General features: G+C 46.4%; 1 protein-coding gene across 1 annotated transcript; it reads left to right on the top strand.

Moving 5' to 3' along the window:
* The first annotated feature begins 419 nt into the window (after positions 1–419).
* Positions 420–11,788, top strand: LOC128718046 (uncharacterized). Its single transcript, XM_053811720.1, is given in 11 exon segments — positions 420–442; positions 444–485; positions 487–565; positions 1,637–1,861; positions 8,569–8,825; positions 8,922–9,507; positions 9,587–10,084; positions 10,740–11,027; positions 11,102–11,342; positions 11,407–11,638; positions 11,698–11,788. Coding segments are annotated over 11 exon segments (2,562 nt in total).
* Positions 11,789–17,824: the final 6,036 nt, after the last annotated feature.

Raw genomic sequence — 17,824 nt, 5'->3', positions numbered from 1 at the left:
TTAGGCATGATGCCGGGGTGTTGGCAGAGCATGGTCACGTTGGTAAACTTGTATGACAATCTTTTGTACCTACGCGTAGAATCGGGTATTTTGAATGTGGAACGTTTTCTTATGGTTTCGCTCGTTGGTGGCGGAAACGCGTACAACAAAATCTGAGCAAAACTACACCAAAACCTCATAGACAAACACAAATGAACTTTGGGTGGAAAGGGAAAAAAAGCGCCTATGGGTGACTATGTATAGTCGGTGCCGGTCGGAGTTTATTGCAGTCCAAACAAGAATGCAACGTAGGCACGGCAATGGGCGGGGGGATGAGGGATGTGCTGTGATCCGGGGTTCCTGGGGACGAGGGGGGGGGGGGGGGGAATATGGGAAAGCATGGACGCTGGAAATCTGCACCCTCTGGACAAACAGTGCCGATGACGATGGCAACCGGCAAACGAGAGGGCTTATTTCCTTCCTGGGTCTGGGCCCCGCGGACGGACGTACCAACCGCACCAGGTCGGCCAATGTTGATTTTACCTCAAAGCCGTGTGTGTTGTTTCATGTTTTGTACAGTATTATGTGTGTGTAGGTTTTTTTTTGTTGCCTCGTTTTCTACGGTCTCTCCCATTTCGGAACATCATCTCTGGGCAAACGCTGCCATCCCGCACCGGATTCCGTTCGGGCACAGGGCAAACTGTCGGGCCGGTCATCCGGATGTCGGACACGATTTAAGACTTGCGGTGAGTACGGCGGGTACCCTCTACGTTAGTGTCGTTTTGGGCGGGAAAAGCTTTGGTGTTAAGTTCGCTGCTAGGTGCGATCGCACCCGGTCCATCGGTCGTACGATATACGATTGCATCTGAACGCGTGCTATGTGCGAGGCGGAGGACGATTCGATTGATTGATGGATGGTGAGGAAACCCGTCAACGCACCAAGGAACACATCGCGCAGTTGGCTGTGTTTATTGTGCGTAAGCTTGTGTAGCTGCGTGTACTTTGGTGTGTGCGTGTGTGTATGTGTGTATTTATGTGCAATCAAGAGTGGAGCGAGTCTTGCGATGTGTTTTTGATGTTGGGAAGGTGTGATATTTTTACCGTTATGAGCGCAGTATCAACCCCCGGGCTGATAAGATAAGGTAGCCTATCCCCAGGCACCCTAGATTGAAATCGGTCGAGGTAGACGTGGGGACGAACAGTGGGCCATAACACCACAACACACACTCGGAGCGGTCTCCGAACACCCCAACGGATCGGTCGAGTTCGATGAGGTTGCGATATATATACATACATATATATATATATAGGGATTTTTTTTTCTATACACAATTTTACCGATCAATTTCGTTCAATATGTACATAATTTGTGCGGTGCGGTAGTCGCCACATGTCGTGCGGCGCGGAGTCCTTAGTCGCAGTGAGATGCTCCTTCTGGTGTGATCGGGTGTTCCGCGTGAGAGCCATCTATTAGTGCGCGTATCAACCAAATCCCAAAAAAACGCATCGGCGCGTGTAGGTGTACGAACGTCTGATAAACGCTAGTTGTAGTCGGTGCCTAAGCACAATTAGAAGGATCGCGTCCGGTGAACGGTGCTGCATTCGGTGAGGTGTTTGTGTTCCGCAGTACGCAGCTGCACACGACTTTCGAATATAGCACAATCCGTCACGTGGTAGCCGTTCGTGCAAGATGGCCGTTTCGTCCGATACGAAGAGTGGTGGCGTAGCGGTTAGCTGTCCACCATCTGGCCCGGTACCAAGTGCGGCCGTAACAAGTGCATCCGCCACGACGACCACAGCGTCGGCAGCTCCGATGGTTTCGATACCGTTGGAGCCTGCCGCCTCAGCACCGCCCAATGAAACGACCGGTGTTGCTGTAAAGGTACGCTCCCCAGAAGTGTCGGGTCTCGCTGTTAGGGCCAGTTTGCCGGCCGGCATCCAAACACAGATTCGAGTCCTAATCGGGGACGCCCTGCTCAGGACTCTAATCAGTGGACGCCTGGACGCCTGCCGGTTCACAGATAGGCGACCGCAAATGTGGCAAACACAGTATCAGCAGCTTCTCCAGTAGTATGGAGATAAAATACACTTTTTTATCGGAGGATCCCACAACACGCCCGTCCCGATGATAGTCCGTAGCTAGCGGGAGGTCCCTGCTGACCCGCCCGGTTGACGGGGCAGAGCAGCGCTGCATAGATGGTTATCGTCGGTGGCCCCGGTTTGCCTATCGATAGCCCTATCGCCGGATGAGTAATCTCGAACCGGAGTGTGGGCTGTGTTGTGGAATTTGTATGATAAAAGAAACGACCCACGCACATCCGCATATGCAGCGAAGGGTTTGTTTTGTTTACGACTCGTCAACGCGCTCGTCATGCGTGCTGTGCAAATTTAGTGAACGCCAAAAACGCTCCACACTAAAATGGTGAATTTTGCTAAGGTAGCTAGAAATGTGAACGATCGACGGAAGGATACCATTTCGCTGGACATAATTTGTCCTGCCGTTACGCCATCTACTTTGCACTTTGGCTGCAGCCATAAATCACATTCTTTACGAGATGGGCACTGAAAACGTAAAAGAATGAATGGTTCCGGGCAGGACAATAGTTTTCATTTGTGCTTTTATGTCTTAACGGTTGGGTTATCCATTCTTTTGCCTACCGGATGATCAGCTATATATACCTTTTTCCACAAACCTAGGTGGTATTGAACCAGCAGTCGTACAGTTATTCAACCGTATGAGACTTAGCTGCCACAATAACCATAACTTGTGGCGCCTCACGAACAAGTGGATAAGTTCGCCAAGCCAACCGAAGGACAGTTCAATTCCTGTATGTATGTCCTACACGTTTCCTCTTTACCATCCTTTCCAAAGGATAACTGAGTCCTTGGTCGTAGGTACGTTAGGTGTGTTTTGCTTTATGGCCACACCGATGGTCAAGGTCCAAAAAAATGTAGTTACCCTTAGCCTGCTTCGTTACTGTGGTACCGTTGGGATTTTATTTTGTTGGTAAAACTGAATGGGAGATTTGTTTATTGGAACCGAGCGTGCCGGTTGTCATTGCAATTGGAGCAAGCATGGCGGCTTGTGTGTTTACGGCCATAATTAGAGAAGTTTATAGTAGTTTCCACCACTGTCGTTATGTTTGTTGCTTTCGAATGGTTTTACTCATGCATGCAAAAATAACAATTTAAACTGTTAAAGTAACAACAGCAAGAGTTAAATACACTGTTTGTTCGCAGTGGGTTGGATCTTAAAGCAAGAGCGAACTTCGAAGTTCGAGGTAGCCATTGTAATTGTCATGACTATGAAGACACATTCGATCCCCAGCAGTTGCGCAATCTCGTTTAGCTTCAGTTAATAAAATTAAGGAAGATAGATATATTCTGGTTGGATCACCTTACTCGGCTTTAATGGTGTTTATTATCACATAGGGAATAATAGCTTTGAATAAGTTGAAAATAGAGCTTAACGTGTGAAAAGATGCAACACGCATCGATAGAAAAGGATTGATGGTTACTATATCTGTGTGAAAAATTTGATAGATACCGCAGGAATATTAAATTCACAAGATGTTGAGAAGATGGTGTAAATTCTCTTTATTTATATCATTAAAAATATGATTAAAAAACGGTTTTTCAGGGCTTTTGTCTAAAAATTCCCTTTACGGGATTGAAAAACCATTAAATGTGGTTCTCCAGGTTTTGATTGGAACAACTGGGGGTTGAAGTAACATGTGATTGGATTAAATAATTCAAATAGAAACGCTTGAATTTTTCTGGCACAATTATACAATTTTTTGGCAGAATAGCAGTGATAATTATCAGTTACTCTATTTATATGTAAAATATTCGTTCACTATAAAACGGAAAGTATTTCGAGTGATTAGAGTACATTCTTAGGCCATTGAAAAAGCATTAAATAGCAGAAAATACGATGCTGTTTGCATATTTGGAGCTGTTAGGTAATATTTAAAAAAAGAAATGAAAACTGCTGCGTAAGGAATAGCAATTCAAGACAAAAATAGTTTAAACATGAAAAATCATTTTCATTTCTTCTGGATCTTCGGAGCTACCACAAGTATGAATGCGTTATGCGTATGCAGAAGATAAATTTTACGTACTGCTCGAATAGTCATACCAAGGTGAGATAATTACTAAAATTGATTTGGTCTTTACAATCTTTTCCATAAGCATAAGACTGCCTGCTCTGTGGACATTAACGCATATACTAAAACAAACTATTTTTTATGTATTCTACGTATCGAATTCAAATACGAACAAATATTCTGAAAACAATTTGCCATCATATTATCTATGTAGCCATTTTTTATTTTTGTATGATTAAACAGATCGGCCTGAAATAAGAAAATGGCGCCAGTTTATATGCATTATCCCACCAGAGCTTTTTTGCGGAATTTTCCGAAAGTGCTGAAATTGCGTGAAGTGTTTGGAGTATTCTTGGTACTTCATATTACTTTAAAACTCATCCCGTTTTGTTCGAAACACCTGCCACTAACCAACGCATAGTACGGAGCGTTGCATCTGCTTGCAAGAGTAGCGCCGCTGTCTGTCGTTTACCTTTCACTGCGATCTTTAGCACAGACAGACCCTCGCCTTCAAGATTAACCGAAACCGATTGGTCAGAATTACACGCTTAGAACCCCAGGACCCAGCGTCACGTCACGCATAAAAACCTATGTAAAATTGGTTAGATAACATGAATTTCCTTCGTGGCCGGCTGGTTCCGAACTACATCAGAGTAAAACCATTTAGGATCTTCAAAATTTGGATCGCTCGATGTATGCACGTACGGGTGACACTTTAGGGTAAGATTTTTAGAGCTCATTTAAGCTTATCGCTACGTGCCCACGATACGAGCGCAGCGCATCAGGTTGGTGATCATCGGAAGCGATCTCGCGATCCTTCCAACGTGCTTACCGCATTGGGCTGAAGCGTTTCGATGTTTCGTTGTGTATTTTTTTTCTTTTTGGTGTGGATCAGTTGTTTCCCGTACCATATTTATAGCTTTCTGATAGTGATATCTTACTTGCGGACCGAGATCGTCGAAGGGAATGTAAAATGTAGTGCCGTCCGTCGCTGGTTGGGTCGATGTCACCGCCGTTGGCTGGCGCATTCTTGTGGACGCCTCGGACAGTTTTCGTTGCAGGACATTACACTTCGACGACCGAATGTGTGGCTTGATCGATGGTCTAAATTTTGTTTCGTTAGAAAGAGCCGACGGCGAGCACGTTTCCCCAGCGCTTCGGTCGGCGCGTTGTAAAAACCGATGCGGCCTGTTAACAGTTGTTGAACTCCTTCTCCCGCCGAGGCACGCATTCCTGTGGCGTTGAGTCATCGGGCATCGGAGTCGGAACAAGATGAAGCATTTTGGGCGCCACATATGTGTGCGTTGGCGCCAAAGGGAAGCAACGATCGGAGCTTGACAACGGTTCAGGCCTAAAGCAACGATGCGTGATCAATGAACCATGGTGTAAAACGCTGCTCGTCCATCGACTACCTTCAGGAAGTTAGTTCTTTTTGGGTGCGATGATAGTCGACGTACAAGAAAAAAAAAACCAATGCCTAGATCATTGCTTGCGGCCAAATTACTTTCTTTGGAAACCATTTAATTAGCGTCTCGGTTCGCTCCCCCCCCCCCCCCACTACCTACCCAGTGTGATAGCAAAGGCGGAGGAAATGAAATCAGAACTGTTGTTCGGGTCGGTCGGTCACCGTCCAAGTGGGGCATAAATATAGCCGTGGCAAGTAATTTCCCGTGTTAGCAAATGGAGCAGTAAAGCAGGAGCAAGGTGACCGCGTGAGGCGTGTTTAATTACCACCCCGATGGAGACTCCCAGTGTTCGCGCCGCTTTGGACGGGTCCATCGCTGAGCCGCAACGTCCGGGCCTTGCGGGTTGTTTATCGAGGGAATCATTTCGTTTTCTTTTCCATTTTTGAAAGAGTTTATTGTTGTTGTTGTTGTTGTTTTACTGCGTGCAGGCAGGAGATAAGACGAAATTTTACGAACGCTTCTGACATTTATGAGCTCCCGCGCATCAAAAGCGAATGGCCGTTTCTTGCACGAGTCCGCACGGTAAAAAGGCTCGGTCGAAAATAGCATGATTTGCAGGAACGGGTTGGTTAAGCCGCCTTTTTCGGGGAATTGATACGCATCATCATACCATATGTCCAATGTTTAGGCATCGGTTAGGCTCTAAATACCGGGCCTTAGTAGCCGAAGGCCACCATTACGGGATAGGGGTCCGGTTAGGTTTTTTTTTCTTTCCGTTTCGATGGCAATTTTCTACGGTTTCGGTTTCGCAACGCAAGTGCCTTTAGCCATGCGACTGACTCGAACCTTACACGCATTTCGTCTTATTTGGGCTGGGCATTGGGTTTTGCCGGTAGCTGAAGGGAGTAGACACTTGGCGCGCGATGCTATCGGTGTGTAAGCATCCACTCAGGAACTACTGGTACGCCTGTCGGGGTTATCGGCCGTGCACGGCGTAGGTCGGGGATCGGATAAGATATGAGTTTGTGCGATACAGTATCACATCGTATCGATAGTTCGCGTTAGATGGGCCGACACTTTAGTGCTGGTGGCTGAGAGTGATAATCGGAAGGTACACTAATCAGGTGTCAAAAGCCGCGCCAAACAACTGAAAGCTGTTTTTTTTTCCAACGCCATTTGGGTATGTTTAACGATTTGTTAAAAATAGGTTTAAAACGATGTTCCTTGTACAATATATTTCACTTGGTTGATGTCCGTTAAGAGTACAAGCCGAAAAACGTTTAATTGAAGCAATTGAAGAGCGTTATAATACTCATTTATTTTTGACAATTTAACGATACAAATTAATTACATCACATCGTTATGGCCCTCAAGAACCCCCAAGAACAATCACCGAACGCAGTGATGATGTTGCCTCATGTGCTGATTGCCGCTTTGTTTACTCCGTTTTGAGCTATTTCTCAATTCAATTTATCTAGGTCCATTCTCTCGTTAGGCAACTGTCCACAAAAAGGTCTCGGATGGCCCCCGGGGGTGCCTTTTGCCGCATTGTACGCATGGTGGGCTCTCTACGCCGTGGCTCTACAGCGGTACGTTTCTTCACTGTCCCCTCTTCCCATTCTTTCTTGTTCGTTCTTTGCTTCGTTTCATTGGGAAATGGCATTCCGTTTCTGTGTGTGTCCCTTACCGGCGGGTCCTTCGGCATGTGTAACTGATGGAAAGTAACCTTTGCTGTTTACCTTCTTATCGCATTGCGGCAATCTCCTTCGAGCAAAGAGGCAGGGCATGATGTGTTTTGCTGGGTTGGGTTTCGGTAATAGAGATAGATTCATTAGGTTGCGCACGTGACAAGCACGCATATTGAATGGTGAATTAATTATAGTTGGAGAATGCTGTTTTACCCTTTTTGAAATGCGAAAAGTTTTAACACTTGCTTTGCTGCTTTTGTGCACGGTACTCAATCTGTTTATCGTTTGCTTAGCCGGTGAACGTTATTGTGGTAACATAAACAAATGGAAGTAATTAATTTGAGTCGATAAAAAATTACTTTACAGCTGTGTTTTAGAAGAAAATAAAAATCAAATTGCTGACGAATATGGTAGGATTGTAAGTTGATTGGATTCATCTTCAAGTGGTCTTGATAGTTTTGGCCGTAGCTGGTAAGGTTTTTGGTTTCGATCCTATCGCGTGAAGACCTACGCCAGCTACATCACCTTCCCACCCATCCTATGTGCTTAAAAACAGATAACCCCTTTGAGGTTTATGGATACAAGTAAAATTAGAGCTTATAAAAAATCAAAAGCTCAAACTGTTTCATTAAATGGTTAAATGGTAAACATAATTTAGAATAAGCGTGTGAGTAGCTGTTGGAGAGTTTGTTCTGTTTCAGAACAACTTCTTTTTTTTGTTTCGAAACCTTTGTACATGCGAAGCGGTCTGAGTAAGTGTCGCGAGCACGATACCTTGTAAATGAGAACGGAACACTTGCTTTACATAACGCTACACGCATGTCATAGCACACCCGTGTGCTTGCGGGTCACAGTATTTGGGTCGGTTCATTGGTTTCTGTGTTTATTCTGGGAGATTTCTTCCTGTCTCGCCGAATCTGATGATGCGGTCATTGATGTCACGTAGCGGAACCAAAGCTTCCTGCACAACCCCACCATCTACTTCCTGTCCCCCGCAAGCCCCCCGCCACGGGTTCGGTACCAACCGGAAACGGGCTTGTTTGGGCGGAAGTAGTATGAGTTTGCCGGGCACGGGCTGAAGGTTTAGGTGCGTATGTCTCGCGATTTGACGTTCCGCGCGACAAACCCATCGTTAGGTGTTTGCTTTGGCAGTGATTGCTTAACGGAATCCCCACGTTTTACGTCAAGCTTTTCAAGCCATTTCAAGGCGCGCTAGTCACCCTGCGATATTGGACGGCCGTGACGTGTTCGGCAGTTGCAACGGCGGGCCCATTTTTGTACTAAAGGTTGTGGCGTTTGGGATGACTCGGTGTGACTCACCGCTTTGCTCACTCGATGGTATTTGTGTGGTTGAGTTGGTTTCAATTGTGCCGCTGGTTGCCATTGCAGATGGAAACGTCTAACGAGCCCAAGGATCAGGAGCAGGCGCCTAGTTCGGAGGTGACTTCCAGCGTGCATCAAACAGTTTCTCATCAGCCGGTGAGCGTTTCGCAAGCGTCACACACCCTGTCCGACGTACCGGTGGGCGAAATGATCGTGAACTCGGAGCTGCATGCGGTTGCGGAGCGAAGCTCGCCCGGTCAACAGACGGCGGTAATCATCAACCAGCATAAACAGCGAATGATCACTACCACGGGTCAAATAAGGTGAGTGTCAAAAACAGCTGTGTGCAACCGACAGTAGGCGATTAGATCGGGACGTGCATAATCCATCGATCCATCGTTTTTTTTTTTGTATTGCAGGGAGATTGCGGAAGGACAGGAACCACCGAACGAGTCGTCGGATTACGATACAGTGGAGTATCATCAATCGGTTCAAGCGGCTGGCGGTGTAGAGCAGCATACGTACAGCTATGAAACCGGCCACGCCACTAGTCAGGAACAGGGCGTAGTGGTCAGTGCCGCATCTACCGCCTCGGTCCCAAGCGTGCAGATCGTAAAGCGGGAAATGATCGACAAGGAGGTGGCACTCGCCGCTGCAGCGGCAGCAAACAACCCACCAGAAACCACTATTATACCCGTCCAAACGCAGACCATCTTTGTGGAGTACAAGAACGAAGGCGAGGAACCGGTGCGATACGTGAACCGCTACGAGGACGTCAAGTATCATCCGCATCCGCGATACATCTATCAGCAGCCACCCGGTGGATTGTCGCTCCCATCGACGCTGCACTCGGGCTCGGGACATCCGCACGTATCGCATCATCCGCATCCGCAGCATCACCACCATCATCATGCGCATCACGGACATAGTATGGTTCCGCCGGGACATCAAACTCACCACCACGTACACCCACAGTCGGCACAGGTACAGCAGACGCTAGAAGCGGTATGGGATCGTGAACAAATTGCAAATTAAACCTGTCCGTTAATCCATTCTTACCGGGGGTCGCAATGTCTCTTTTTAGGTTCCTCAACATCCGTCAAGCGTTGCGGTGGCATCCCAGTCCGGCACAACGATTCAGGTGCAAGCGCAATCGCACCATCAAACGATACAGGTGTACGAGACTCACGAAGGATCTGGTCCGGGTGGTGAGGTGCAACAGGTTGCCGAAGGTACCGTCGATGCTAAAACGCACTACACCAACCTGGAACCAGTGCATACCCTCGCGTCACCACAGAACTATTACATTGCGTCCGATGGCTACACGACCGGAAACTATACCACGTTCCTGCCGCAGAAGGAAACTATCTACTACCATTCGCCGAGCCCGAATCCGGTTCTGTACAAAGGAGACCCGACGCTTACCTCATCGTCAATCATTACCAAGCAGATCCACTACCCTGCGCCTATTCCGAACTCGCAGAACATGTACGAAAATGCTACCGGACATAGCAGCAGTTCACCCGGTGCTCAACAGATTTACCCTGGCTATTGGAATGGTACAGGAGTTGACTACAATACTGTAAGTGTTTTTTAGGATGTAATACTAATATGGAGACGTGGTCCGGTGGCATATAGGCGCCTGTCTTCATACGACAGGACCGAGGCAAAATCCTATCCGGATCAAACTCCCGTAGCAATGACTTATCATCCGGCTACGTGGTATAAATAAGTCGATACGGCCTTGTCGTTCTAATGAAATAAAAAAAACAATATGGCAAGGTGCAGAGATTCCTAGGCAATATACAAAGGCACTCATTAAACTGCTTGCCCCTAAATTAGGAAGAGTAGTCGAATTTTGGTGCGGCCCAGTGAAGTTTAGTTAGCGGTGCCAGTCTTACCTGAATCCGGTCTAAATCCGGTCTAAACTGGTCTAAAATCCCATCCAGACGAAATCCCTCGTACGCAGGACTATCTATCTGACTATCCAGTTATTCCAGGGTAAATGAAGTAAAAGAAAGCCAGAAGTGGCGAGCCTTAGACCCCTTGAGGTTTTTGTGCTGATAAAGAAATAGTAGAATCAAAGGATCATTTGGTGAAGATCCAATGTATACTTTTATACATTTCTAAGGAATCAAAACACAGTTAGTGGAATAATGTGGAGATTCAAGATTTTAGTTTTCTGGAGACATCTCCGTTAACGAGTAACTGACGTTGGTGACATTGGTTTTTTTCAGAACTTTACAGGCACAATCGTGATGGATAATGCGGGCGGAAATGTTGGGGAGTATGCGACAAACGGGCAGCACAGTTGGCAGATTAGCTCGCTGAATGAAGCATACGATCCACAGCTGGCCGCTCCACCGGAACACCGTGAGTGTGTGAACTGTGGCAGCTCCGATACACCACTCTGGCGGCGAGACATCGTCGGCCATACGCTGTGCAATGCGTGTGCACTGTACACGAGACAGAATCCGGGCACAAATCGTCCACCAAATCGATCGCAGAAAGCCAAACAAGCAGTGGTAAGCGAAGCCGGCCAAGCAGCTGGAAAGCGGAAGACCAAGGTATACAGGAATCGTTTCTTTTTTCTCACCAGAAAACTCCTCCAGCTCAGGGTAACCGCCGTTCCGGTGTAACGTGCGCAAACTGTCAGACCACGACGACAACATTATGGCGTCGGAACAATCAGGGCGATCCGGTGTGCAATGCGTGCGGTTTGTACTATAAACTGCACAGTGTAAACCGTCCGCTTACGATGAAGAAGGACGGCATCCAAACGCGCAAGCGTAAACCAAAATCTAGTCAGCAGATACAGCCTATGAACGGTCTTAATACAGGTGAGCAAGTGCGCCAGGCACGGCGGGAAGCGGTTGCGATGTTAACACATATTTCCTGCTGTAGGGAAACTGCTACCATCGATGATACCGTCCCAGTATCATTCGATCTCCGAACCAAAGCTGCTGAACGCCAGCCAGTCGCACCTATCGACGTCACAGCCGATGGAGCTCCACAATTCACCCGGCCACGACCCACGGTTCGTGGACAGTTCACCAGGTGCACCGGGTGGTGGGGGAAATTCGTCACCTCATCTTGCACCCGTTCCTAACAATCTTACACGCCACATACCACTATCGTAAGTACTCACGGGCACCGATCGCTTCAGTATGATGCTAACGCTTTGCCTAACTACAGTGTACCTTCGATGGATGGGAATCGGGGAGCGAATGGAGAAATTACCAGCGTCATCACCAGCACTGCGGTGGCGGAGCGTTCTGGTAATTAACCTGCGATCGATCGTCGATCATCAAATCGATCAGTAGGAACAATAGATGGCTTCCCATGTGTTTGTTGGTACCAATGCAATAGTTTAAGCGATAGAATAGATAAGAGCTAGTATGTAAACACCAAAGTTACCAAATATGTTTTCGAAGCTAAGATAAATGTACAGTGGCGGGCAATTGGCTGGGAGCAACATTCGTAATAAAAAAAAAAACAAATGTACTTAAAAGATTCGAAACAGGGCGTTGCATCAATATGCAGGAGTGACTCATTCTTTGCACCATTCGTACGTTAAAAGAATGCTAGTCTAAACGACAATCGAGAAATGCTAGAAAGCCCGTGACTGGGTCTGAACTGGCCATAGACACCGAAAGCACTGAACCAATTGTCGCTCACGTATCTCCCATGGTGCTACTTTATCTTGGTTCCATTTAACTAATGCTGCGTCTCTGGCACGGCGATGCTTATGTGGACGGCACACGCAAGCTAGATTCTTTTCGGTGAACGTTATAAGATCATTTTGTAGATTGACCGGTGTCTGGGAGGCTTAAGCCGATCAAAAGAGCACAAACGAGGATGGTTCCTTTGTTTAGGATCTACACAATGGCGGGCAGTTTCTATCAAGCGGAATGAGTCATCCCTCGGAGAATAGTGTCTAAGCTCACACCAGATGCGTGCAGTTCTAAAAGTGAAAAAAAGCAATTTTTAATAGAAGAGATCTCGATTTTCTTATGGTTAACGTTGCGTACTGTTTCAAATCGCCGCTTGGAACAATGTTCATTTGTTTGGCTATTTTGGTGTTTTGCTTGGCGCCACATAAAACTGATCTCAAATGCACTTTCTACGCAAACATTGCGCGGGTTACGTTGTCTTGTGTGCATGCGGATGTATCGGTATTACGAAAGCGATTGCCCACAGCATCAGTCCAACATCAAAGCCCCGGCCGCTGAAAGAAAACGAATGTTCGATATAAAACAAAACCAAAACCAACACCGGCTTGGTGGAGCATGTCGCATCGAACGGAGAACCATCGTGGTACGGTGTTTGTTGGCGATTAATGCGAACTTGCGACGCGTTTGCATTAGCCCCGGGGTCGCGTTCGGGACACCGATTGATAACTCCGGGGCATCTTCGGGGCCGGGACGTGCCGGCGCTGTCCATGCGCGAGGTGTAGGATAAGAATCGGTAACGATATTTGCCGCTTTCTACGTTCGTTCCGGAGGATACAGCTCGAAGCGTCCGCGCAAAAGGACATGCGGAAGGGTCGGTTGATGTTGAGTGTTGGCAGGGTGGTGGCACATTCCAACGGGGCGCTACGGGTACTTCGGAGGTTTACTTGATTTACGTTTATATAAGGAGCGGGAAATTAATCAGATAATGGTCGCCATGACGGCCACCATGACGCCAAGATTGTGGGGGTGTGCTGGAGAGGGAAGGGTAATAAGGTCGGACCGGGAGCAGAAATGATGCATCGGAAATTATGAGAAAGGCGGCGAGAGCGGTAACGATTTTTCTCCTTTCGTGCTGTTGCACCCTCGTGGACCGAGCCGGCACGATGCGGCTTGGTTAGGTTTGGGGGACCCTGACGAACCGGGGGCACGTCTGTACGTGCGTGTTGGGCGGAATCGATGCGTCGCGACATGCTTTCAGACTACAACATAGAATGGCTTTTACCAGAACGCTCTACCTGCCCGCGTAGAGTGTAGCCATGGCAAGTCTGCCGAAAGCCCGCACGGTGGGTGAAGCGCGCAGATTTTTCGCGAATCGGGATGCTGCGATCGCGATCGAGGCGCTAGGGATGCACTTTCGTATTGCGGCATACGCAGCATTCTCAGTCGGTTTATAACGGGCGGGGCAGCTCACCAGAGGCGCCAGAATGTCGTTCGTGTGGTGAATAATTGCTTTGCTTTGGTTTTGTTCTTTTCCTTCTTTTCTTCTAATATTCACTTTAATAAAGGGTTCAAGTCTTTGCGTTTATGAAAAAGAACACCAGAAAACATAAAAAAAAACAAGAAAACATAGATAAGCTTAGTAAAAATTTGTAAAATGAACTACGATCTTCAGGATGGAACTGGACAGCGAGTTAATTTATAATGCGGGTATTGTAAACAGTTCAGCGTATGCAATGTTAAAAGGCAATGTTTTTCAACCGGGATTCTATAATAAAAAAATAACAACATGAACAAGCGAGGAAAACCACACAAGCCAGTGATTTTTTCGGCATATCATTACGGTTCACTTATCTTAATTTTTCATTTCTTATACTGATAAAACAAAAAAAAAAAACCAACAACATGCATAAGTCCTCGAACTTCCGATGTTTCACAAAGCAGAAATGTGTTAGAATTGGATTCGATTTGATTGATCGATTACTGCTTTACTACAGAGAAGTACGCTATAAATGGCTATGGGGTATAAAGGCCGAATAGACTAGCGCTCGTTTATAGCGATTGAAGTTGATGATGATCAGCAATAGCTGTCCCTAATTAACGAGCATACACACGAACACACTCAGCATAACAAATTCCACTCTGCGATCGGTCTCGAGTGCAGCCCAACCAGTACGAGTTTATGGTCGTTTAAACGTTTCAATTAATATTTATGGTAAAATAAAGCAATAAAGCTCGCGTAGCCGAAGGTACATAAATATTAATAGAACCCGATAGCGCTTCGGTGTTGCTCGGCGGTACACTGATGGTGGTCGAAAGTAACAGCCCTACCGGGCAGGAGCAAACGCCCGCCATCGCCGAAAATTCTCTAGCCCTCGTGTCGAGCGTCCTTTTTCCCCGTTGCTGCTCGATTACCGGCGAGTCTTCCGAGCCCTTGCCACGGCACGCTTCAGTGTGAGTGTTTTGGTTTTATTTTGCCTTTTGCAGTTCCAGCTCGGTTCCACCCCGAGGATGAGGCAATGCATTTGAGGCAAAGCTTTCACATTCGAATGTTTAATTCGACACCTTAATAAAGTTGTTCTGTATTGTAGAACTGATGGACGAGTGACTCATTGCCCATGCGCCGGATAAGATATCATGCATCGCCGGTAAGCGACGCCATGCAACAATTATTGCAAAGCGTGCAATGAGTATGATTTTAATTGACATGTGCTTAGCAGTAATGAGTGTGGCAGGGAATGAAAACAAAAAAAACGATCTCTTTTAATTACATTTTCATTACAGGTGAAGATAAACGTATCACGCCTGCTAGATTCCATGTTCAAATGCCTACACAGCATGTAAACATGTACGAATCACCAACAGACCGCCATGACAAAGATGATTTACTGTTTAAAGTGAGCAGGAATAATATCGTAAATGTAAAAAAAAAAACATATTACATACGGAATAAACAACATTTCACAACAAATGAAGTCTAGAAATAACATGAAGTTGAAATTAAAATTTACCATAAATGATTGTTATTGGTTTGCATTACAGAAAACTTATGATTAGAAAACACTGGTACAAAAAACAAACTCTCTTTCCACCATTGTTCCTTTATTTTCCTACGCTCACCCATCCGAATGCCGAGAAGAGCAAAAAGGGAAATGTTTTCCATCTCATTACTTTCCCTCTTTTCCGTTTAATGCCACCGTGCATGATAAGACCCCATTTTATTACACCATTAGGCTTTGAGGATATGCGGTATGGTTTGGCAACCGGGTGGTACCTCACGGCCTTACGTTCTACCAGGCCAACATCTTCCCGGTAGTAGGGCTGCAGGGACAACAATGGTGTAATCATCTCCATTTTAGCCAACCGCCGAACTCAAACCGTAATACCGTAAGCCCGCCGAGTGCACCCTTCTTGCGGTGGGCTGGTATAAGCGTTCGAATATCTGAGGGAGGCCTATTTTACGACCATTTCTTAGTCGTAAAATTTCAAAAATAGAAAGCCTTTCTTTTCCTGCTGCGTTCGGTTGATGCTGAGTGGTACGCTTTAATGCTGCCCATTGGAATGCCCGCCGCCAACAGGCTGAGGGTGCGGACTGCTTAACAGCAAAAAAACCCACAAAAACCAGCGGCATTATGGGCCGCATGGAACAATTGAACATTTTTCCACTGATGCACTACTTACTTAACGATTTCCTCAGTCTACCACGGCACAATGGTGAGGTTAAGGGGAGGCAGATATTTGAAATCTAGCGAATCAGTTCGTAAAATAAAATATCGCACATTGCCTTGCTGGCCGGCGGGCACTGCATTGTTCATTCTGTGCGTAATGTTAAACCCACAAGAGTGCTGAGAAATGTTTCGATGTACGCGAAAGAATCGAAAATTAAATCAAATGAATCGCACCCGAATCGGTGGGAGTGTGGTTTTTCTTCCTCCGTCCTCGTGCGGGTAAGTCCATTTTATGGCAACTTATCGAAGAAATGGGTAACGTCATGATAAGTTGTGTAGGAGGCCATCATAAGCTGCGCGACCATAAGCTGATGGCATTTCGGGGCCCAGTTTTCGATGCTCGTACCACTGCGGCACACAAAATGCGGTGGGAGGGGAGGGGTGCATGGCTATCTGGAAATAAAACCAAAATTTAATTGGTCCCGATACCTGGTGCGCAATAAAAACCACGCTGTTAATAAAGCTGCTACCGATGCGAAAGTGCAGCGGAAGGCTGAAGCCGCATGAAATGCACCGTGAGGGTGGGGAGGGTTGATCACCGCAAAACTGATCCGTTCGATCCGATCGTGGCAAATGGTGGCAATGGGGTGGTGGTACTGGAACGCCAGGAGCCGGTCGGTGCGGAATTCGTAGGTTTGGAAAGTATTGACTCGGGTGGTGGTTTTGTTTCCACCTACCTTCGTATCAGGCTCGGGTAAAACTGTATTTACCGCGAAGGATTAGATTAGCGTGATTTGAGCCGTTGGCTTAATAAATCATGCTCCGGTGCAGTGTGGCATCAATAGCGACAGTGTGCCATCGAATAAACACGCTGGATACATTAGGGCAACATTAAAATGCTTTAAGGTGTATAAATACGGTACGAGAGAAGATCAGCCTACATAAACAGGGGAAGGTGGAATGGTTCATTAACAAAGCCATATTTGTGATACATACCTCAAAAAACTTTAAGAGAAAAGTATACGAGTTGAGGATACAGCTACGGAAACATTTTTATTCAAGAACCATGGTTGGATATTATTTTTAAATGTAGTTCGTCCACAAATGGGATGTAATTTTTGTTTTGGAAATATGAAATCATTCCTCATCCTGTTGTTCAACTCATAGTAGCTTTCAGATTTAGTTTCTTTTTAAGTTATCATTTAGTTGTTTATTTCTTGGAGAAAATTGCTTGCTGTGGAATTATTGTTATCGTGTAATTGGTATGATTTCATTCACTAAAAAGAAAATATTTCTATTATGTAGAAGCATTATGGGTCGACACCACAGTTCCGGGGTCTAATTTCACGCTGGTTCAGCGTCAACGTGGCGTTATGCTTGTGGGTTGTGCATGAAGGGATCGAATAAAAAAATGGACAACCGCCAGCATCGATCACCAAACTTGCCACGAGAAAGAAGAGCACGAAACAAGGCAGTATCGTCTCGCACCTTTGAAAGAATGGTAAAGAACCGAAAGCAAAAAACAAAAACCCCGATGCATGTGGGATGCACAATTTCGGAAGGGACTGCTGTGAAATTGGTGGCGCCTTAACCGAACGGTCCAGAATCGCCCAAAAAATGGTCAATGAAGGTTGACGATGGTTACGCAACGCACGCATTCCAGCACGATGCACCATACGGAGCCAGACCAATTCATTCGCTGATGCTCAGGTGGATGGCCCTTCGTTCGGTTTCAAGGCGCCACGGCCCAGTTGGGATTTTATGTGACAGTTTTATGTGTCTATTGTCTGCAATCTGACTTTTGGGATCGATCAGAAAGGGGCTGATAGTGGGACGCTTCTGGATGGCGCCTCCGTTTGGATGGGCGTCGCGTGCATTTAGCATGCCCGGTTGCGTCGCATCGGTATGGGATTGTGTGACCTACCGGACAGCATCCGGTGTAGAAGGCTTAGTATTTGATGGTTTGATATTAATTTTACTATC

Source organism: Anopheles marshallii, chromosome 2 (genome assembly GCF_943734725.1).
Source record: "Anopheles marshallii chromosome 2, idAnoMarsDA_429_01, whole genome shotgun sequence".
Lineage (NCBI taxonomy): Eukaryota > Metazoa > Arthropoda > Insecta > Diptera > Culicidae > Anopheles > Anopheles marshallii.
The sequence above is the reverse complement of the archived record's forward strand: the minus strand, read 5'-3'. Positions and strand labels throughout refer to the sequence as shown.